At 43.9% G+C, this 22,865-nt stretch overlaps 1 protein-coding gene across 1 annotated transcript in view; it reads left to right on the top strand.

The window, feature by feature from the left end:
- Frem2 (FRAS1 related extracellular matrix 2) overlaps nt 1-22,865 on the top strand; it is a 158,565-nt gene that overhangs the window by 58,930 nt on the left and 76,770 nt on the right. Inside the window, exons 3-4 of the mRNA XM_021158004.3 lie at nt 16,197-16,343; nt 20,338-20,568. Of these exons, the coding sequence (XP_021013663.1) occupies nt 16,197-16,343; nt 20,338-20,568 (378 nt within the window). The remainder of the gene's footprint in view (nt 1-16,196; nt 16,344-20,337; nt 20,569-22,865) is intronic.

Here is a 22,865-nt window from a genome sequence, read left to right on the forward strand (position 1 = left end):
AAGATGAATAAGGGAGACGGGTGAAGTAGGGGGCAGGTAGAGAAATTACATGGGGCTGAAATAAGCAAGTTGCTATAGCAGAGGAGAAAAAGAGGAGGAATTCCAGGTATGTTTAGAACTTAGGAGTTGATTAGATAATGGGTATCTTGAATTAGAGAGAAGTCGGCGTGAGTCCTGGGGTGCAGATATAGTGGCTAAAAGGGAAGCAGCAGCATTTTTATTCTCTATAACATGGAGCACAAGAAATGGCTAAAAGCAGAGGCATAATGCAAATTGAGTCTGGGATATTGCGAGATCCTGGTTCCTGGACCCAGGGCTGACACACTTGCTGTGGAGATGGATGTTCCTGCTCCATCTCCAGTTGAGATGAGTGGGAAGGTTGCAGTCCCTGCAGAAAGAGGAGAGACTGTGAGGTGAGCTGAGCTGAGCAGAGAATGGAGCTCCAGAGACAGATGGCAGGGGGTACCATGTAGTAGGGTGCACAGTGGACACTGACGTGAGATTTCCAGGGTGCATGGAAGAAATCTGAAGGAGAGTGATGCCCAGCTCTTACAAACTCAGATTCTCAGGCAAGGCATTCTTCAGGGCCAACATTAACTAACTGCACCACACTAAGAAGAGGGAGCTGGTGGGTCCCAGTTTCCTCACGGGAAAACAGGCTCCATGACTCTGTCTACCTCCATGCATTCCCGTGAGGATGTGGAAACTTCACATGGCAGCCCTCGACAGTGCCTAGTCCACACTGAACTCAGCAAAGTGACTCCTGTGGAGAAGTCTAGACAGTGAATGGGCGAGTGGAATGGCAGTGGCAGCCATGATAAGTATTGTTGTATAAAAATTTCTAAGATAATTGAATAGGATATTGTACTGGCTAGTTTTATGTCAACTAGACACAAGCTAAAGTCATCTGAGAGGAGGGAACCTCAATTAAGAAAATGTCTCCACAAGATCAGGCTATAGGCAAGCGTATAGGTCCTTTTCTTATTCAGTGATTGAAATGGAAGGGCCCAGTCCATTGTGGGTTGCACCATCCCTGGTCTGATGGTCCTGGGTTGAATAAGAAAGCAGGCTGAGCAAGCCATGAGAAACAAGCCAGTAATCAGTATCTCTCCATGGCTTCTGCATCAATTCCTGCCTCCAGGCCCCCTGTCCAATGTAAGGCCCTGCGCCAACTTCCTTTGATGATGAAATGCAGGGTGGTGGCACAAACTGAATACACCCTTCCCAGCCCAGGTTTCCTTTGTCATGGTGTTTCTTCACAGCAGTAGTAACCCTAACTAAGATACATATTAAAAAAGGAAAACTTTTAAAGACTTACTCTTAATTATATGTGATTAAGAATACTTGTGTGTCTGTGAAGGGGTATATGCATGTGAGTGCAGATGCCCACAGAGGCCAGAAGAGGGCGTTGAATCCCTTGGAGCTGCAGTTCAAGGCAGTTGGGAGTCATTCAGTGTGGATGCTGGGGACCAAAGTTAAACCCTGCACTCTTTCCTTTCCCTTTCATTTTCTTCTGCTTCTCAGCCATGATCTGAACCCCCTAAAACCATGAGCCAAAATAAAGTCTTTCCTCCTGTCAGCTGATTTGGTATTTGGTCACAGCAACAGACAACAAACACAAAAGTAAGGCAGAGCATCACCCCCTCTTCCTTCTAGTAACTATACCTGGTGGGCAACCCAAAGCCAAAATAGCCATGAAATATCACAATGGACATGTCTTACACAGATGCTAACAGAGCACTCAGGTTGAGCTATAATCACCTATTCTAGGGTCTTTACCAATGCTTTTATACAAGTGTAATGGTATAAATAAGTTTGCTCAAATATTTAGTCTATAAATTATTTAAAAGTACATTTAATTATATATCGTATTTTCCTGGTCTGGAGCTACATGGCCTCATCTCATCAACATTAAAGATTTATAAGGGAAGGATAAAGTGGGATGAGGGCTAAAGCCAGTGGGATTTTAGATAATTCCCATTTCACAATGTGAGACTAACAATGTGAGGACTCGGGAGCGGTGGCTTCCAGAATAAACCGAAGCGTAATTGTTTACTGAGACTATTAACTGAAGCCAAGAGGCAAATCCAATGATCATGCATTCTGCCCTCCTCAGAAACAAACCATCCCTGTTCAGTTCCTGTTCCCAACCACTTTTCCTCATAAAGAAACAAAAGGATCATTCTATAGTCCGTTCTCTGCTTCATTGCAACACCCACCTTGATGAAAGGACACAGTAGACTACAGTTGGTACTCTGGGCACCAACAACTACTGCAGATAATTAAAATATTAATTGCGAAGAACCACCATTGTATGCTATCACTTTTTAAAATAACTGTGCTCTTGGTTTTTAGGAAAGTTTTATTCGTGATGTCTGTTCCGAAGCTCATGCCTTTATTATTGGTTCTTTTCTGGAGGAAGATGAGTGAGGAAATGTCCTTGCTAGTCTCCCCCAGTAGTGAGGAGTGAGGTACGCAGTCCCAGGAAATGGAAAGTAGAGAGTCTCTGACCCTGCTTTTCTCTGACTCATCCCTCCACTATCCACTAGGGAATCTCTTGACTCAGCCCCTGCCTGCATGTGAAGGCAGCTCAACCTAGCTGCCTTTGCCCAGCTTGTCTTACTCCAGCATGCATAGATTCCACCAAAGCCCGGGTCCCATCTGCCACCACCCTCTCCCTGCACCCCAAGAAAAGGATACAGGATCATAGTGATTTCATAGCCAACAATAACGTAAGAGACAACATACCATAAAGATTTCCTGTGAATCTCAAAATTCCTAAATTCTGTACTGTTAGAAGCAGTCAGTCTTGGTTGCTTTTCTCATTGCTGTGTTGAAATACCCAACAGGAAGTGACGTAGGAGAAGAAGAGTCACGTTGCATCAGTAGTCAGGAAGCATGGGGAGAAGATCGCTGGTTCTTGGCTCTCCCTCTCCAGGAGCCCACCGCATGGATGGGTGCCACCCACAGTTGTCTCTCGTCCCACCTCAGTTAACCCAATCTAGATAATCCCTCACAGACTTGCCAAGAAGTTTGTCTCCTCCATAATTCCGAATCCTATCAAGTTGACAGTTAAGATTAGCTACCACACAACTGGAGCAAGAATGTGTATCTGTGGTAGAGAAAAATATTTATTGACTGTATTGGATTTTGGTCTTGAAAATTAAGAAATTCAATCCTACCTGTTGGTGTCAAACATGACATGTGAAAAGGATGTGACAGATATGCAGCACCCTCTGCCCTGGTCTTGGTCCACACTGAAGCCACGTGTGCCAAAGAATACTTAGTGGAAAAGTTAATGATCACTTAGCAAATGGGACTCCTTCCTTTTAGGCCTTCAAGACAGTCATGACTTAGAACTCCTAGGTAATTCTTCAGTAGACTCCATTTATGCAGTTTAATCCTGTATATATCCCTCCTCGTCAAAGCAGGTGGGGGGCAATCCCCCAACACACACACACACACACACTATGTGAATTAAGGGCCAGAAAATATGGATTCCAAATTTTTTTTTAAAAATGCCCCCTACTGGAGGATCACATATAGGGACTCTGTTCTATGCTTTTGTTTGTTTTTCTGTGATTGGATGTTTTGCCTGTACGTGTGTGATGCCATTGGAGGCTAGAGGAGGGCATCAGATCCCCTGCAACTGGAGTTACAGATGGTTGTTAGGTGCCATGAGGGTGGGTGCTGGCAACCAAACCTAGGTCCTCTGCAAGAACAGATAGCATCTTCACTGCTGAGCCATCTAGGAAAAGTGAGAATGTGCATGTATGTGGATATATGTATGCATGTTTATGTGCCTGCATGTGAGCATGCTTGTGTGTATATGCATGTATATGTATGGACATGTGTGTGTGTGTACACTCAAGTGCATGCATGCATTAAATATGCAGTATTAATCCTTTTGACTACAAGAAGTCCTGGAAAGCTGAATAGGGTGTGTCCGATGCTCAGCTGTGTTTATCCTGTGATGTCAGGAGACCTCTTCTTCTGCCTTCATGCTTTCAAACTCTCAGGTACTCGGGCAAAACCTCATCTACTAAAAGATCTAGAATAGAACTAAAATCTAAACCATGTGTAAAATTTTTCTTGGGCTCAGTGAATTTCTATAATCCTCCCTCTCTACCCCCACATGTCCTCTGGGACTAGTTTTCCCCATTTTAATATGGGGAAAACTAGTGGGGGAAGTTCTGAGCCATTACACGAGAGAGGATGATCACATCATCCCATCCACACAGTGAAGATACAGGAATAAAACTTGAGTTTGTCTAGGACAGTCCTGTGCTCCGATTAGGCTACACATGGACCAAGACTTCTCAGCATTAACCATGTTGATGTTTGGTGCCGGATAATTCTCTTTTTAATATATTAAGGGGCTGGAGAGACCTCACTCCATAAAGTGCCTGTGGCACAGACATGAAGACCTGAACCCCCATAAAGCCAGGTTTGATCGTCCCTGTGGTATCGGTGATGGGTTCAAGACAAGGCAGTCTCAAACCGGGTGTGGTGGTACATGCCTTTGATCCCAGCACTTGGGAGGCAGAGGCAGGCAAATTTCTGAATTTGAGGCCAGCCTGGTCTACAGAGTGAGTTCCAGGACAGCCAGAGCTATACAGAGAAACCCTGTCTCAAAATACCAAAAAAAAACAAAAACCAAAACCAAAAACAAAAACAAAAACAAAGACAGGGCAGTCTCAGGAACTCACTGGCCAATCAGCTAAAGCAGTGAGCTCCAGGCTCAGTGGAGAACAGTCTCATGAAATAAGGTTAGTTGTGGGTAATCAAGGGAAACACATAATGTCCACTTGTTCCTTCTGTGTGCATATAGACACATGTGCATGTATACATATATACTAACATGCATGTGTGCACACGGTTAAGAGCACAAACACACAAAGTCTCTAGATGTTGCCAAAGAGAGCACTAGCTTAGACTATATTAAAGATGTTGTGCTTGCTTTTGGAGTATGCCTTTTTAAAGTGCCTGCATAGAACATGTCTGAATTCTGTGTGGTCTGTTGTTTCTAACCATCGGCAGCTTCACCACATGCTGCATGCATGGCCCATTAAGGAAGGAGAAGAGAAAAATGTGGCTTACCTTGGCCAGAGAGATGTCAACTGACCTTCATTTTCTATCAGGTGGATACCAAAGTCAGAATTTCCCAGGAAGTTCATTCTCAGTTTCCTTTGGTTCCTCAGATCAAATGGATGCTTAGGTTGCGTTCCTTAGCAGTGTTTTCTAAAGGACCGAGGTAACGCCATACCCCAAGAACTATGAACGTGACTTAGCCAAGCCTTGAGAATACAAAACAAATAACACTGCGACCTGCAGTTGGAAAGCTCAGTTTGTCACCACGTTACTGTAATACTTAAGGAAATTAGTCTCATGGCTTATAGGCAATGTCTAATTTTTATCCCAGAATGCCATTGAAGATTTATAGGGAGGCCTGATCATGACTAATTTCATACTACTTCTTCCTGGTAATAACACATTTCCCCCTATGTATAAGACACAGTTCCTTAACATCGAAGAGTGGTAAAAGAACATTTAAAACCTTTTTCTAACCGGGAAAAAACTATTTTTTAGCTGGAAAGCAATTGGATCCAAGCTATAAATTACTTTTCAAACACAACACTAAATCTTAGTGTTTACAAAAGACAGCAATTGCCTCTCTTAAAGCATGCTTGTCAAGGAAGTATAGACCGTGGACACTTGCTAATTATATAGAGGCTAAATAGGTTACCTCAATTTCTTCTTCTACTTCGTTCTCTCTCCTTTCTTCTTCCCTTTCTTCCATCCTCCCCTGACCCCTTCCCAGCTAAATATGTAAGCAATCAGCTGAGCCTTAGTGTGCAGTGGAAACATGCATCACCAAGAGGACTCCATTGTATGCTTGCCTAACTGATGGGATCAGACCAGTTACCAAAAGGGTTGACTAATTAAATACTCCTGCAGGTTAAGCAGCCAGGCTCCCTTTGCAGAGCTAATCTGAAATAAATGAAAAGAAGCATGGTACTGACCTGTGACCCAAAGCCTGTGTAGCCAAGGGTCTCTGTCTCTGTCCTGACTGGAGGCATTCCTTCCTTCTGTCTCTCCTTCCTTGGAAGAGGTCATTGGCCAGGCTGTGTTAATTTCCACGGATGCACTAGCTGGATAACCATGCATGATCCCATACACTATTTTCTGCTTAATTATAGAAACGTAAAGTTTACAACTTAAAAGAGAAAAAAAAAAAAGCCTGGAGATGGAAGATGGACCGTTATGGGGAAGGAAGCTGGGGTGTGAATTGGGAGAGAGGATTGAAGATGACCCTGGAGATGGACCACAGGATTGGGGGCGGGGGGGGGGGCACAAGACAACCATGCCTGCAGAGATCCAGTGTTGCCCATTCATTTGTACAGCTAATATGACTTAATCACTATAATTTTTTTAAAAAGAGACCCCCCACCTCCACCCCCACCCCAAACTTCAGAATCTTAGTTGTTCTGCCAAGCAGCCAGAGCTGAGAGAAGAACTCCAGTTTCAGTCACCACCGCCAACTTAAACAATAACGACCTCTAAGAAGAGCCCTTCTAGTTCTTTCTATGAACTAAGACTCAGCAAGTGTATTTTGATTGACGAAATGACTTTTCTGTTCGATCTCAACCAAACCTGCCACCCTCAGCATCGACAACAAAAACTGATGAGGAAACAGGCCAAGTTGAAGGTTTGTTTGTTTCCCGTTTAACAATGAGGTTACGCAACACACAATTTTTTCCGCTTTTATAATATAGTAGCAAAACACAATTGGGCCACAATACCTGTGGGCCAGGAGGCCTCACCTCATCGTGGTACTGTCACGTTGTGGTAATTTGAAGCCTTGCCTCACTAGGAAATCAGGTTTGAAGCCCTAAACCAGTTGCTCCTAGAGGTGGTGGGCCCCGCCCTCCCTCCCCTCCGCTCCCTTTGGGGTGGGGGAGCTGTCTGGCTCTGGCGCCACACAAGGAATTAGGCTTTGGGTTGAACAGAGACCCGGAGGCTGTAAAGTTTATTTTAAGAACATGTTGCCAGAGATCTAATAAATTGATTTGTAGCTTCAGGCAGGGCTTGCGTGAAATCTTGCCGCACCAGGTGCTTGCTTTTGTAGTTTTTTTTTTTCTTTTTCCTTTCCCCAGAGGGTGAGTGAGGGTGTGGGTTTTCCTTAACTCTACTCCCTGTAAAAGCCAAGTCAGGGCTTCTATGAAAATGCTTGTTTGCTTACATTTTTACTTCTACCGGAAGTAGGGAAGATGATAGCAAATTAATTCTAGGTTTTGAAAAGAGACAAAAGTAAGACCTCCTCAAAGTTAAAAATATACACATGTATATGTTAATACTTTTATATTGGCCATCTGAAGGGCTTAGATAGATAAGCCTATTAAAGCACCACTAGAGCAAGCTCAAACCGCCAGGTAATGGATCTGTCTTCAACAATTACATAACTGCTTTATAATTCATCTAAACCACACCTTTCTGGAGTTTGGTAAAATAGCAAGTGAGGAGAAATGGCCTATCATTCATCCCTATTCTAAAACGTCTGATGTCTGTAATTGTATTGTTCATCAGCATAATTACTTCTTTAATTTACTGTTTGATCAGCAAACTTAAGTGAAAGAGAAAAAAAAAAGTCCTTAGTTGCTTGCACGGGGAAGAATTACAATAACCAAGGTAGTCTCAAGGCTGCAATCGCCCCTGAAACCTTGGGTGAGAGTTCACCTTGCAATTACTTGTGTTTACTTTGCCCTTTGCCCCTTTCAGGTGCACATTCAGGTGGATGTGCACCGGAATTCCTCATCCTGGGTGTGCATTCCAGCTGGGGGGGGGGGGGGGCTCAGTTCCACTCGGGAGGTGACATGTGACACAGCCGGTCAGGCTTGATTTACAAAGAATCTCGAACCCTAGGACAGAAGTAAACTGGGGCTCTTCCTTCTGTTGTTGCAAGGATGGAAATAAGCACGTTCCTTTTCATTTTCATTCCTTGTTTGTTGGGGGGGCTGAGGCTTGGGGAAGGGGCTGTGCTAGAGACTGGATGGAGCCCTGCAGGCTCAAACTTGAAGCTCCCACCCAGCAGTAGCCTGGTGGTTCCCTCCATTGGAGGCAATTACCTCCCAGCCTCCTTAGCTTTGAGCAGCCTCCAAATCCTTTCCCGAAATTAGAGACTCTGAACACTTCACTTGTGTTCTTTTTTCTTTTTTCTTCCTTTTCTTCCTTCCTTCCTTCCTTTCTTTTTTCTTTTTTCTTTTTTCTTTTTTTAATTCCTTCTGCAATATTTACAAGTTCTCACTGCCCAAACCAGCCCAGCCTCACTTCCCATTAGCTTCAGGGTCTTTGCAGACCATAGAGGGACACTCACTCATACCGGGTTGCTTCTATCCCAGGACATCTGTTTATGAATTCATTAACTTGAGCAGATTAAAGGGACACTAGCATGGCCTGAAATTTCAACGTTGACCTGAATGGTCAGATGACTCAGAGGAAGCACAGGAAAGAATACTGGTATTAGATCAACCCTGACACAAACTATATTCCTGCTAACCTCATCCACAGAATGTAGAAATCCCTGACTTGTGGCTATAATGTACTGAATGGGCTAAACTGGCCCAACTCAGTGCAGACTTGAGCAGCCTGCAAGGGCCTGGTTAGGAATGTGGACAGTTTGGAGGCCATACTCAGCATAATTTAAATGTTCATAATAATGCCATGGATTCTGTTGGTCCACCTTCAGCTTAAGACAGACAGACAGCTGTGTAGGAGGTAGAACACCCTCCTAACATGAGCCCCAGTGATGTCAGAATTCCCGCACTGGGATGGTCAGGGAGGCGGGTACTGAACAAACAAGGTGGTTTTCAATATTCACTGTATTCGGTTATAGCAAATCGCTGTGAATTCTAATCAGCAAACACTGGATGATTGTCCCTAGAAGAAATACAGGGCTAGGCTTTCTAATTTCATTCCATCAGCCTATAGCTCTTTTTTTAGTTCTACTTCTGCTCAACAATACCTTATCTGATGAGACTTGGGCACCAACATTGAGCACACACCAAAGGATCGTGACTTTGAGATGAGTAAAACTTTGCTGATGACACTCATACATTCTTTCTAAAGTACATTATAGCTGTTGTGTTTTGTAAAAATAAAGAAGGGATATATTTGACGGAGGTGAAGTAAGGTGTGGGAGAAGGGGTGCTCCTTAGGCCCACGCTGAGTCATCCCTCCCCCCTGAGGGACAGCCACAGTACAGTATAGTATAGAATAGAGTTTACTCAGGGCATGGGGAGGGGAGTTGAAAGGATAGTAGAGTCAGAGAAAGAAGAGAGAGAGAGAGAGAGAGAGTAGAAGAGTAGAGGCTGGCCATGAGCATGTGGAGAGAGAGAGGTGAGTGGAATGGGGAGTGGGGGAGTGGGACGAGAGGACAGAGCAGGAGCAAGAAGGCAAGAGAGCAAGAGAGCAAAGGGGGCAAGCAGCCCCTTTTATAGTGAGTCAGACACGCCTGGCTGTTGCCAGGTAACTGTGGGGCAGAGCCTAGACAGAACACTAATAATAGTTTTCTTGGGTTTTTGAATAATAGACAGCACTGTAGCTCTGTGATCTGAGGACATGTTAAACAATGAAGTCGTCATTGAAGCCGGTCCACTAAACAGATTGTGAACTGGTCCATCCATAGACTGAGAGCTGTGAGAAGGTAGAGCATCACGTGATGCACTTTCAGCACCACATGACCTCGCCCAAGACTGACCACTGAAATGCCTTATATTGATTTCAGGAGTCACGGATAAGTTGTTATTGTAGATGAATTTCCAATACAGAATGGAAGACTCGTGCAGATGGGGTACATACCAATGTTTGGTACAGTCTGTGAATACGTGTATATTCCTTTAGAGCTCTGGTTTTAATAGACATTACACGATTCTACAGCATTTGTGGAAGTGTGTATGAGGAAGCACATCCCAAAGGCATGAAATCGAGGCCCACTGTGGACCGATACCCATGGCTTCTAGGGGGTACAGAGATTGTTTTCAGTCTCATCCGCACGTTGTCTGACAACTACTTACCAGCATTATCCGAATAAGAATAGAGTAGGGTGAACAAGGGAGCTCAGCAGGCACAAGGCACACTCTCTGGCTGCCGACTCTTGACAACCTCAGTTACCATTCCCAGAACCCTCCTGGCAGTAGAAGAGAACAGACTCCCGACTCCTACAAGCGGTCCTCTGGCCTCTACACTCAGACTGCTTCATCTGCACATAGAGAATAGGTAATAAAATATTTTCTAAGGAGAACAGAGTGTGTACTAAGCAAGCCATACTTGAGCTGCTTCCAGCCTTGCTTGTGAGTCAGCTCTGAAGATGTGGTGTCTCCTGAGCTGTCTTTGCTATGAAGGCTACACTTGTTTATGCTTCCCCGAATGTGTGTGTGTGTGTGTTATGCGCGCGCACATGAGGATGCCCATGAGTGTGTGCAGTGATGATCAACTGTGCCCCTCTACTCCTTTCCCTACACATTCTCTACAAGTTTTTACCCTGTGGATCTGACCCCTTGTTCTGTGTGGCCTCTTTTCATGCAATATATAAGGCACTGGAGGTGGGGAGTAGGGATAGAGGTGAGGCTAATGAAAGAAGAAGTGATGTGCTAATGACCAACTGTTGCATGTGACAGTAATTTTAATATCTTTAATTGAAATACACTAATTTGCTGGGCGGTGGTGGCGCACGTCTTTAATCCCAGCACTTGGGAGGCAGAGGCAGACGGATTTCTGAGTTCCAGGCCAGCTTGGTCTACAAAGTGAGTTCCAGGACAGCCAGGGCTATACAGAGAAACTCTGTCTCAAAAAACCAAAAAGAGAAAAAAAAAAGAAGGAGAAGGAGAGGGAGAGGAAGAGGGAGAAGGAGAAGGAGAAGGAGAAGGAGAAGGAGAAGGAGAAGGAGAAGGAGAAGGAGAAGGAGAAGGAGAAGGAGAGGAAGGAGAAGGAGAGGAAGGAGAAGGAGAGGAAGGAGAAGGAGGAGGAGAAGAAGAAGGAAGAAAGAAATACACTAATTAATTAATTAAGCTAAAATAGGGCTCAGTGTATTAAGTTGTTTGTAGGGGCACTTCTTGGTCTGCCTCCCATGGGACACAGAGGCTTCAGAGTCTAAGATGTTTGTGTCTGTGTGTCTGTGTCACCTCAGGATGAACCAACCCCTCCTGCCCTAGTTAACCTCATCTACAGCATCATACACCTGCACACACCCCTGAGCTGCAGGGCAGCACCTCCAGTACTTTACAGTCTCCGCTTGCATGCTTTGTCCCTGCACAAGCGTGATGATCCAGAGTTGAAGGCCAACTCCTAGGATGCAAAGACCCACGTTGGCTTATGTTCTGTTCTGGACAGTATTCAGTAAGCAGTAAAATCAGCCTGACTCTACAAATAAGGGTATCTCATTCAGCAAGCTGACAGTTTCTTCTATGAAGAGCCCAAGGCCAGTGCAAAGTTAGAGATGAGTCGTGTCACAGACATGCCAGGGAAGTGTGTGCTTTGCATCAGCACAGCTGGAATCACCAACTCCCAGAAGCACAGCTGGAACACCAACTCCCAGAAGCACAGCCATTAATCACCAACTCCAGCCTTGATGATGACTAAACACGACCTGCTTTTAAAGAAGAAAATTTCCAAAATTTGCTTAAAAATAAAATTACACAACTATGCCTATAAACCACATAATGGTACCTTAATGTTTTCCAATATCAATCCTTGTTTCTAGGTGAGCCCTCTGCCATGGACCTACATCCCCAGGCCTTAAATATCTATCTCCATCGTTGGGTTTAAAAGGCTAAATCCAGAGCTGCTTTTATTTCATTATAGTTGTGCATTTGACTTTTAAAGAAATCTCCAGATGCAACTTTGTTCTTAGAAACTGAATTTTATGTTACAATAACATTTTTTCCCCTTGTAATTAACTTTTGTCTAAGGATAGATTCTTTCTTAAAGATAAATGTTTGGGCAACCACCCTCAACAGCACAAATCAGTCAGGATTGTGACACACCATGTTGTGGTTATTAAGTGTGCTTTGTCTTAAGGGAAATCAGGAAACCCAGTGCTTCTAGGGAGGTCACTGAAGACCTGGGATTCTTTATTATTCTAAAATAACTATTGCTTTTGAACTGAAAGGGAAAACTGCAGAAGCCTAAAGGCCAGCTGGCAAAGTTCAAAGGGAGCCTTCTCATCTTCTCATCCAAATCTAATAGCTTTGGTGTCAGCGCCCCGGGACAGAGCTTTGGGGAGTGTGGTTATCAGCTGTCGGGCACCTGTTGTGTAGATTTATGGCACAAACCATGGGCCTTAATTTGTTTCCAGCTCCTCAGGCACTAGACAGCAGGATCTACTTCAGAAAGGCAGCCAGTCACCATATAAATATAATTTGTCCAGTTCCTAAGCTGGTTAATATCATGTAAAATTTCACAGTCACTCGTGTAACCCTAGTTCCTGCATTCCCACGTATTATTCACATTTACCGAGGTTAGAGGCATTTACATGCTAGATAATAAGAAAGGTGGATATCCACTCTTTAGGTAAAACACAGTTCAATTTTACAGGTCAGCAAAGCATGGCTCCTTTAATCCCACCATCTTCCTACACAATAAGTGACCACCGAGATATTACAAATTCTAAACTCAAGTATGACTCACATGTTCAGAGGAGTCAGGTGGTATTTAAATTTAGGTTTTACAGATGTGACACCATGTTCTCTAGTTAAATTCCAGCTTTATAATACATTCTAAATTACCATGATAATTAACCTCTTTAAAATGATTTTATTCTTATTCTCTGTGTCTTGCCTGAATGTATGCATCTCTGTCTATGTGAGGATCCCCTGGAACTGAAGTTACACAGTTGTGAGATGCAGGTGGGTCTTGGGAACTGAACCTGGGTCTTCCGGAAGAGCAGTTAGTGCTCTTAACCACTGAACTATCTCTCTCTCCCCAGCCTCCTCTCATTGTGTCACAAAGCTCCTGATATTGTTTCTGGCTTTCTTTTAATGAAATCTCAAAAGTGCTGGGTGGACCTGTGACCATACTTTATTTAGCCATATGAAATTCAGAGCTATCCATATGAAATTCAGGCCTGTAGATAAACAGGTAATTTGGTACCTTTTCCAAAATGAAAGATGTTTGAGATCTGTCTTTTAAAACTATATTTTTAAATTAAAGGATTCAGTACTGAAAACGATAGGTAACCCTTATTTAGAAATTCATATGACCTGGTAAATGAGGCACAAGAGAGTTCTTTTTTGTTTTTTATTTGTTTGCTTGCTTTTCCTAACAATAAGCAAAATCAACTGCCCTACCTGCCCTCTAGATCAGCAGTTAGAGTGGGAAGAGACAGAAAAGGATTAGATAAAGGAATAACGTATATTTAGGAAATGAGACTGTGGAAGGTATGGCAGAGTAAAGCTAATCCAACAAAGAGACTAACAAGTGCTAATTTTTGCTGGGGTGCCCTGATTCACTCAGGGGTGGAGCAAAGTCCTCTACCACCCAATACTCTTCAATGCATAGTATTTAGCAGGCATCAGTATTTCTTGGACTATTTCAGGAAAGAGGATCAAGCTGTAAAATGGTATAAATATTGTCAAATTTGGAGAACTAGACATTGTCTAGGCGAGCGGAACTGTGAGGGTTTTTAGACGATGCAGCATGCGAAAGCCTGCCCCTAAGTAGCAATCCTTAGATTCACCAGGAAAACCAACTCTACCATTCCGGGTGAGCTTCAAAGCAAACTTCATTAAATATTAAATCCTGACCAAGAGATGGACTTTAGTCAGGGCCAGTCCCCTCCTGAGAATGTCCCTGAGCCTGTGTCGCAAGGGTTTAGAAGGAACAACCCCGTAGGCTGCCACACTCTCCCATGAGGCTTTGTTGTTTTCTAAGAATGACAACTCCGAACATCCCAGGAAGTTGCTTGCTTCCTGGGCAACTTGGGGCATTGCACAAGTTCACACACACAACAACAAGGGGTTAGATATGGCTGGATGTTTCCCTTCCTAAGCAAGTGATGGCGCACTGACATTCCTGTCTGTGAACAGATGGGAACTGCTTAAGTCGGGTAGCTACTGCTTCCATCTCTTTTCCCGTTCCTCAGATCAGAGCCTTCAAACTTTTCCAGCTATTCATGAACTATGTACTGGGTTAGATCAGCTTTTCTCTGCTGTAACAAAGAGCCTGAGAGAACCATCGTTAAGAGCACAGCCTACTCTGGTTGATTCGAATAACTGGCCCTCATCCTTTGGCCCTGTGACCTGGCAACAGGTCATGGTGGTGTTTCTCACGCCCACATCGCAACTCACAAGCACCTATAACTCCAGTTCCATAGATAGATGCATACTTATATACAAAACACCTATACAAATAAAGTACTAAAATAAATACTAAAAAGGTGAATGGGGGTGGGTGTTCCCCCGTGTTCCTGAGACTGAGGTAAGAGTATTGCAAGTTCAAAGTCTGCTGCTTTGCACTATATAGTAAGACTCCACCTTAAAATCCAAACTAACAAACAAACAAATAACAAACTAGAAATGAACTGAAAGACAGACGTGTCCATAGCCTCATCCACTTGAAGCATAAAATCACCTTGTGTGTACAGTGCTTTCGACATAGCAGTGTCCACAGCACATGCTGCTGCTTCTGCATCACAATTTGAAGTACTTCAATAAGAGTTTCCTGTTTCTTGATTTTTGTGGGGTGCAGCCACTCAGCAGTACTGGGGGTTCACCCAGACATTCATTGCACACACCAGGCAAGTGCTGCGAGTAGTTCCAGCCTCAGCCCTGTAGCTACTGTGTAGTGGCTGAAAGGCTTTGATGTAATACAATAGAGTACTCCTTGAGAGTTTTGGGTCTGGGGCAATCATGGGAACTATTATAGTCAATGCTTCCTTACAAATCTATTTTGACTTCTTTGGGAGCAAAACTCCCATGGGTCAGGTAACAAAGCATCCTTTTGCTTCCTGCGTGCGTCTTGTAGGAACTTTTGAAGAGTCTGAGGTGAGTTAAATGTCAAACAATGAGGAAGCAATCCCTTCACAGCTTCAGCCGCATGATCTGTTGCCTTTGGTTCTCAGCGAGCCTCCGACAACATAAAGTGTCTGTAGTTTTTACTTCTAAATATTTCAGAGGAAACAGACCACATGCCTCTTCCCCGATTGCTTCTCCCTGTGTAGATTTTCACTCGGTCAACAGGCGTCTTGACATTTTTCCCTCTCTCGTATTTCTCTACTGTAGCTCTCTTTGTGTCAACTCAAAAGAGAGGAAGCTAGAATTCGAACTATGCCTGTAGCTATGTTTGTGATTCAGGCTCCCCACCCCCACCCCCTTTCTCTTTTCCAGAGAGACTTAAAAGGAATTAGTGATGCCTTTGTTTTTATGGACCTTGTAGATCAAAGGAAGTTGAGGGATAGGTGTGGAGTGGTCAGCTGATAACACTCCTTTCATTTTCCCAACAGAATAGCTCTCACATTAGAGAGACCAGCACCAGGTTCATTTTCTCCCTAGAGGCAGCCAGCTCCATTTTGGTGGGAGGGTGGGAGGAGAGCCAATGAAAGGGGCTGTCTGTTTGCTCTCAGGACTGGAGTGGAGTCTAGTGGGAAGGGGAGTGGAGAAAGAATATTTGTTTTTCTTTAAGTGGTTATAATTAAAGCCTTCCACCCAATTGCTCTGTGAACCAGAAAGAGGTATTTGTGAAGGTTTTTGTGTGTGGTTTTTAAGAACATTGCTGGCCTCTGAATAGAGAAGCCTGCTCTCCAGCGGCACCTTGTGGTGAGTGTTTTTTAAATAAATAATTTTATCAACCGAGAGAATACATAAACACAGGGTATTTTGATCTTATTCATCCCTCTACTCTTCCCACATCTACCCCATCTCTTTGTTTCATGATTTTTTTTTTTTACTTCAGACTACTGCATGCTTCTTTCTGTTTTCCAACCCTAGCCCCAATCCTGAAAGAGGGAGGGATTTCTCAAAGACTGTATCATCCAGGAATGTCTACCAGTCCATTGAGAGGTTAGCTCCATCTCCATGCACGTGCCCTGGAGTTGCATATTAAATCCAGCAGTATTCTTTCCAAAGTTGCATAATTTGTGGCTTTTTAAAGGCCATTCATTCAGGAAAGCAGTAATGTCAGGTTTCACACTCTTTGTTTTCCAGGTGGAAACAGGTTAACCAACCAGCAGTTTCGACTGAATTGGGGGTGGATCTCCTTTGAAAAGGACTATTACTTGATCAACGAGGACTCCAAATTTCTAGACATTGTTCTTAAACGCAGAGGATACTTGGGAGAAACTTCATTTATAAGTAAGTTTAATTAGCACGTCACCTGTGTTTATAATTTTTCTCTAGTGATTAAACTATAGCACGAATTTAGATCGCTGAATTTAAAATCTTAGTAAGATGTTGATATCTGATTTTTAGCTCCAAAGAGATCATGTCAACAGATTTGTGTCAAGGTGCATAAGTGTGACCTTTCTCCAGTAAAAAATAAATTCGCAAAATTGGAAGTAATCACCAGTGAATTCGAAATAAAATCAAATGTCACTGGGTTAGAATAAGCTGACGTGCATCTAATTTATCCCCAGGGGACAAGTCATCTGAAACAGTGGTGTAAAATACTCATGACACCTACTTTAATAAATGAGCAAAATGTATTCAGTGAGTTGTTAGGTATCAGACACTGTGTACTGAGTTTGAAGGCTCTGTGGTTCACTGTAAATTCCTTCCTGACTGCTACATCACATGAAAGGTCTATTCTGTGGGGTTTTTTTTTGTTAAAATATTAAATGTTAAATCCTAGTTGTTTACTTCTGTCTTATTCAATAAAACCAAGAGTCAACGGCAAATAATTATCTTCAACTTTGATTCGTGTCCACGTTTCATTTCCTATAACCATAAAATATGGAAAGATATGAAGCAGAAATATAGTTGGTGTAGAGTTCTGAACCCCTTGATGACACAGAGATGTCACTTTGATAAACATCCACTTAATAGGATCTGTAAACACAAAAGAGCTTTGTCGAGGGGAACGATGAGGCAGGAACACATTGGCAGAAATATAAGGGCTGTCTCCGAAACTACTACTTAGAAACTGTGCTGGACTGTTGGCTCGTGAACACTAGGTCCCTGTCCACAGAGGTTCCCCCACTGGTCACTCTGCTCTTCCCTGGCACATTTGGACTCTGGATATTAACATTTTTCACTTTAAAAATAGGATTTTTTACTGCCTGGTGGTACATCCCTTTCCTAACACGCAGGAGGCAAAGGTAGGCAGATTGCTGTGAGTTGGAGAGCAGCCTGGGTTTCACAGTGAAACCCTGTACAGAAAACCAGAAAGGAACATAAAATGTCTTGTTTTGTTAATTTTCGAAAGAGGCCTTTCCAGCTGCAGCCGGGACAGCAGCTCCTGGCCCTTCCTTTGCTACACGTGCACAGGACTGCAGTTTACATTCTGTTTAAGATTCTGGACTGCGGTAGATGTTCACAACACCCTCCCTTTGAGACTTGCTCTCTCTCTCTCCCTGCGCTCTGCTCTCCGAGGCATGTGCCCATGTTGGCTGTCAGCGAGGGGTCAGGCCCAACTATGCTTTGTGCCTGAAAACACAGAGACTACGTTGCACTGAAAACAGGCCAAAGCAGCACACCTCAGCAGTCACCAGCGATGTTTTTATCCGTTTGCAACTTGGCCCATTCTATGTGATTGGCACTGGCGGTTTTTCCATGGATGACACTGACACTGAGAAAGTTAACAGTTGAAAAGTATTTTATAGACTTTTAAATTCTGAACATTTTTCTCACTGCCCTGCTGCTTTTGTTTGGTTTGTTTTTTTGTGGTTTGGTTTTTGCCGCAGAATGCTAATGTGTTTTTCTAAGTTATGTTTGGAGCAGCTATTGTTCCCTGAGCCTGTGACTATACTAGCGATACTCCGCAACTGTCCTTGGGTCACCTCACACAGCTATTTAGTAAACTAGGGTGGAAGAAAGCCAGAAAGACCCCGTGTGCCCACATCTGCCATTATCGAAGATGGTCCTGCAACGCTGCTGAGGTCTGAAACAGAGGTCAAGTTCAAGGCAGAGCAGACCTACAGAGCTCGCCAGGGGGCTCCTCCACACACCCTACACTTCTGCTGTGGACTCTGAGCAGGCTTTGTAGCCACAGAGGGACTATCACTCTTCACAAAGAGGGCACTTCATCTTAGTAACACTAAGGGAAATCACGTTTGCATTGCTGTGACTGAATGCCTGACAGATGTAACTTAAGGGTTGCCCTGGGATGGTCATGAGTGGAAAGAGGGAGGGGAGCCACCAGTTGTGTCAGCAGGCAGGAGACAGGGCTGTTCACAGGGTGGTTGACCAGGAAACGGAAAGAGCTAGGCCAGCCCCTGGGCAGGGGCGCATATGCCCTACAAAGTCCTGACCCTACTGACCTGCCTCTGCCAGCCCCACAGCCACCAGGTGCAGCCCACACATACAAAGCACTGGCTCATGGAGGGTATTTCATGTTTATACTCTAGTAATTTTTGAAAATTAGTTCTTAAGGCCGACATATAATGTGGTGGGCTTTGCTATGACATTTTCATACACCCACATCATGCTTTGATCTTGCGCATTCTCTTCTGCCACTTCCCTCTCCCATCCCTCCAATGTAACATTACCTCCATGATCTTCATTTCCTCCACTCCCCTGAAGATCTCCTCCTTTTCTCCTCTCTTACTGTCCGGTATACTTTCACAGCTTCACACACACACACACACACACACACACTCACACACACCTAGATTTTACATTAAAGGAGAGCCCCCTGATGTTTTTCTGAGTCTTGCCTGTTTCACTCACCATAATGGTCTCCGGTTCTGTCCATCACATCACCCTGCAAATGTCCTGATTCTTTTGTTCCATGCGGACGAATGAGATTCCCTTGTGCAGGTGAACCGTGATTCCTTTTCCTGATCATCTCAGTTGCCTCCATTTCTTTGCAGCAGTAACTGGACATACTGGTGTCTCTGTGGTTTATAGTGAATTCTTATAATCCACTAATAAACTAAGTGTACATTTGTATTTAGCAATAGTTTTTGCATCACATGGATCCATTGCTACCAATTATTAGACATTTATTAAGTCCACTGAGTGCTTTATCAGTTTGTCTCTCTTCATTCACTCGCTCCCCTCCCCTCAAGACCTTGAGTCATGACTGTGGTGTTCCATTAGGCAATGGCCCTACAGAATGAAAATGGTTGTTAACCAGTTGGTAGTGCATGTTGAGTCCTCACACGTGCCGGGGCTAGTACCCCACGAGAAAAATAACATTGTATCTTCCACCCTATAGGTAGGCAAAGAGAGAAAAAGTGATATTCCCAAATATTCCAAGTCCCAAGACCCACATTGATAACCACCGCACCAGAGTGTCTCACAAACCTGAGGGAGGTTAACATAATAATTGGTTTCTGTCCACTGCTGTGTGTCTCAAAGGGATGAAATTCCATTTTCTCAGGCCAAGAGCATTTGCTTCAGCCCTGCACTATTTTTTCCATGTAAGAGAGGACAGGAAAGACGCTCCATTTAATAACTAAAGTGCACACTTGTGCTTGTTTTCAGTAGCAACAATGGGGATTTGACATTGCAACCTGAGTTTCATTAGGTAGATGACTTTGCTGTCCTCTGATAAACACGGCTGAAACTGGAGCTTATGCCCAGTATGATAGGAATCCCTGTTTGGCTTTAACTGTCTTTTAAATCTCCTAGAAAGAGTGCTTTGCTGATGGAAGGAAATTCAGCCGAGCAGGCAGCCAGCAGCTTGGCAGAGCCCCACTAGCAGGATTCTGTTGGTCTTGCTGGGGTGATTGTAATGGACCGAAGGAATGTTGACAAACTCCTCTCTGTGCACCAGGAACAGAGCTCTAAATGGGAACTCTGCAGAACTCAAGGAGACCCAGCGCTGTAACTCTTGTAATGGGCCCTTAATCCTTTGACGTTAAATAAGTCATGATCTACCTGCTACTGAAGCAAATGAGTATGGGAACTACTTGTCTGTCTGGTGTTTTTCTGAAGTCTATAAGACAAATGCTTTTAATGAAACCCGTGTTTTCATCCTTGTCTTAATATTAACAGCCCGTGGTGTATTCATAAGTATTCAAAGTAATCTTATGGGGGGCACTCCAAGGCATTTTTGTTTTGCTTTCATCTCTGATAGACACTTAGCAAGTGAGGCAGGACAGGATGGATGCCCAGCAATGAGACAAAGAAAGAGAGGGAATGATCCCAGTTAGTCACTAATGAGTGAGTTACATTGTTTCCTCAGGTATCGGCACCAGGGATGGGACTGCGGAAAAAGACAGAGACTTCAAGGGTAAAGCTCAGAAACAGGTACAGTTCAACCCCGGCCAGACCAGGGCCTCGTGGAGAGTGCGCATCCTGAGCGATGGGGAACACGAGCACTCGGAGACCTTCCAAGTGGTTCTCTCAGAGCCTGTGCTGGCAGTCCTGGAGTTCCCCACAGTGACTACAGTGGAGATCATCGACCCAGGCGACGGTGAGAGGGATTGTCACCTCCCTTATGGCAGCTGGGCTTTTATGGCAAAGTATCTTTCTTATAGAGGAGTTCAAGGTCACTGTTTGGGCTTCCTATGTAAAGAATTTCTAGATTGTTTAGAATTCCCGGGTGTGTCGATGGAGATAGGGAAGCATAAGAGAGATGAAGGGAAACTGTATGTCAAGTAAAGTCACTGCAGTAGCATAAATGCTGGGTCCTCCCATGACGTGACACTGGCTCGTCAGCTCCATAGTCCTTCAGGTGTCCAAGAATCCCTTTTAAGCAAATGGTTTGAGAGTCAGGCCATTCTGGGCTTAATCTGTTCCCTATATTTTATCATTTCCACCTTTGTTGTATTAGTATCCACCCCATATTCCCAACCCACCCCTTCCTGTGGTCAAGCGTCCTGAGCCACTGCTGTGAATTTCTCTTAGGTTACTTTCCTTGCTGACACTGTGAAAACTGAACATTAATGACATTCATGTTCTCGAGATTTGACCTTTTCCCACCCCGTGACTACAATCCCAGTTTGTCTGGATGTGTACTTGAGTAGGAGGGTCTGGGGTCTGGGGGTTGGGGGTGAATGGCTTTTTTGAGACCTGGCAGTTACACAAACCTCACAGAGACATTTAAGGCTAAAATGCTGTCAGAAGCCAGACATGTCTTTCTTTCACTTTAACTGACAGCCCGTTTTATTTTGTCAGTCTGGGGGAAAAATTCTTAAATGGTCTACAAAGATACAATCTGCTGAATTTGTAAACTGGGGGACTCACATGCAAATCCCTGTGTCAAAAGACTCAGCGTAATTAAAGAAGCCGGCTGGGAGCCAGAGGCTTCTGGAATCCTGAGCTTAAGTAATTCCTCTGCCTCCAGTCGAATGTGCAGTTCCCTTACATGTATCATGTCCATTAAAGAACATTTAACATTAATTGCATCTGCTTTATCTGCGGATAAATAATTAAACTTCCCTGTAGTCTGCAGCTTTGGGGATATCCTTCAATAACAACACTTTACTTTTGAAAACACGCCTATGACAGCTTTAATACATTTAAGCTGCTCCCTTGCTAAATTTGCTATTTAGCAAAATTGCTATCATTTCCCTTAAGGGAGAAGGCTGTAAACTTATTTCTGAATTCCTGACTTATACGGGGAGAGTGTTTCTCTCTACCAGTGCCTGTGCCATGTCTGAGTAATGGGATTTCACACACACACACACACACACACACACACACACATACACCCTGACCTCATATATTTATAACTATGCTATTATAATTCTCTATAAACATCTATAGTTTTTAATCAAACAGTTGTGATTTAGGCAAGGACTTGAACTGATGTGCATTTTACTACACACATAAGCATCTACATTCACCTGCAAACACATACCCTTCACTGATTATTTATTTAATATGAAGCTAGTGCAAACATAGATTTAAAAAACAAAAACAAAAAAAACAAAACACTTTCCCTTGCCTGCCCACATCTGTGGCCTTCTGTAGCACTGTAATCAGGAATGACCCTCCATCTCCACCTCACGACTAGGTCCAGTCCTCATGTTCTTGTGGCATCCATGTTATAGGAGCCTAGAGTGGCAGACACCAGTGAGGTCACTCCAGGATTCCCCTGGGAATTTGAAGATGGCCAAGAACAACAAGAACAATAGCAGTAAATCTCCAAACTGTACTGACAGCTTGTCTATCCCTTGGGAAGGGACCCCCCCAGAAGCAGTTCAATCATTCAAAGAACCTTCTAGACTAGAGTATCCATGTTTGGGTGCATGGAAGTGTAGGCTAGAAGGGGAACTGTAGTGTTTTCAATAAGCTATAGGGGTAGGGTAGAGGATGGCTAGAACGTTCTGCTGTGAGTTTGGATAGTAGCAACCTCCTAGATAACAGAGCCACATGCTCACTGAGCATGTCAGTAAATTCAGTGTCCTTATAACTTGAAGCCTGTAGTTCAAAGAGAAGAACTAGAAGAAAGGAACAGCAGAACTCTCAACATTGGCTATAAATAACCTTTCCTGTTAAGGCAGCTGCTTGGTCATGTGACCCCAGCCTTCCTCGTCATTTCCATCCCTTTCTGTCTGAGCTTACCCCACAATGACACTCATTTTTACATGGAAAGTGCTTGACACACCGAACCTCCTTTCTGGGTAAGAAGACTTAGGCATCCCATAGTCCCCGAGGAAGCCCGCCATGTGCAGCTGTGTTGTGTGATTTTTCTCTGGCATCGATCGACAGAGTTGGTGCACTGCTCGCTGTATGGAGGAGAGGCCCCTATGAAATTACGCCCAG

The sequence above is a fragment of the Mus caroli genome, unplaced genomic scaffold (assembly GCF_978045245.1).
Source record: "Mus caroli unplaced genomic scaffold, Mus_caroli_1 scaffold_3, whole genome shotgun sequence".
NCBI classification, from domain to species: Eukaryota; Metazoa; Chordata; class Mammalia; order Rodentia; family Muridae; genus Mus; species Mus caroli.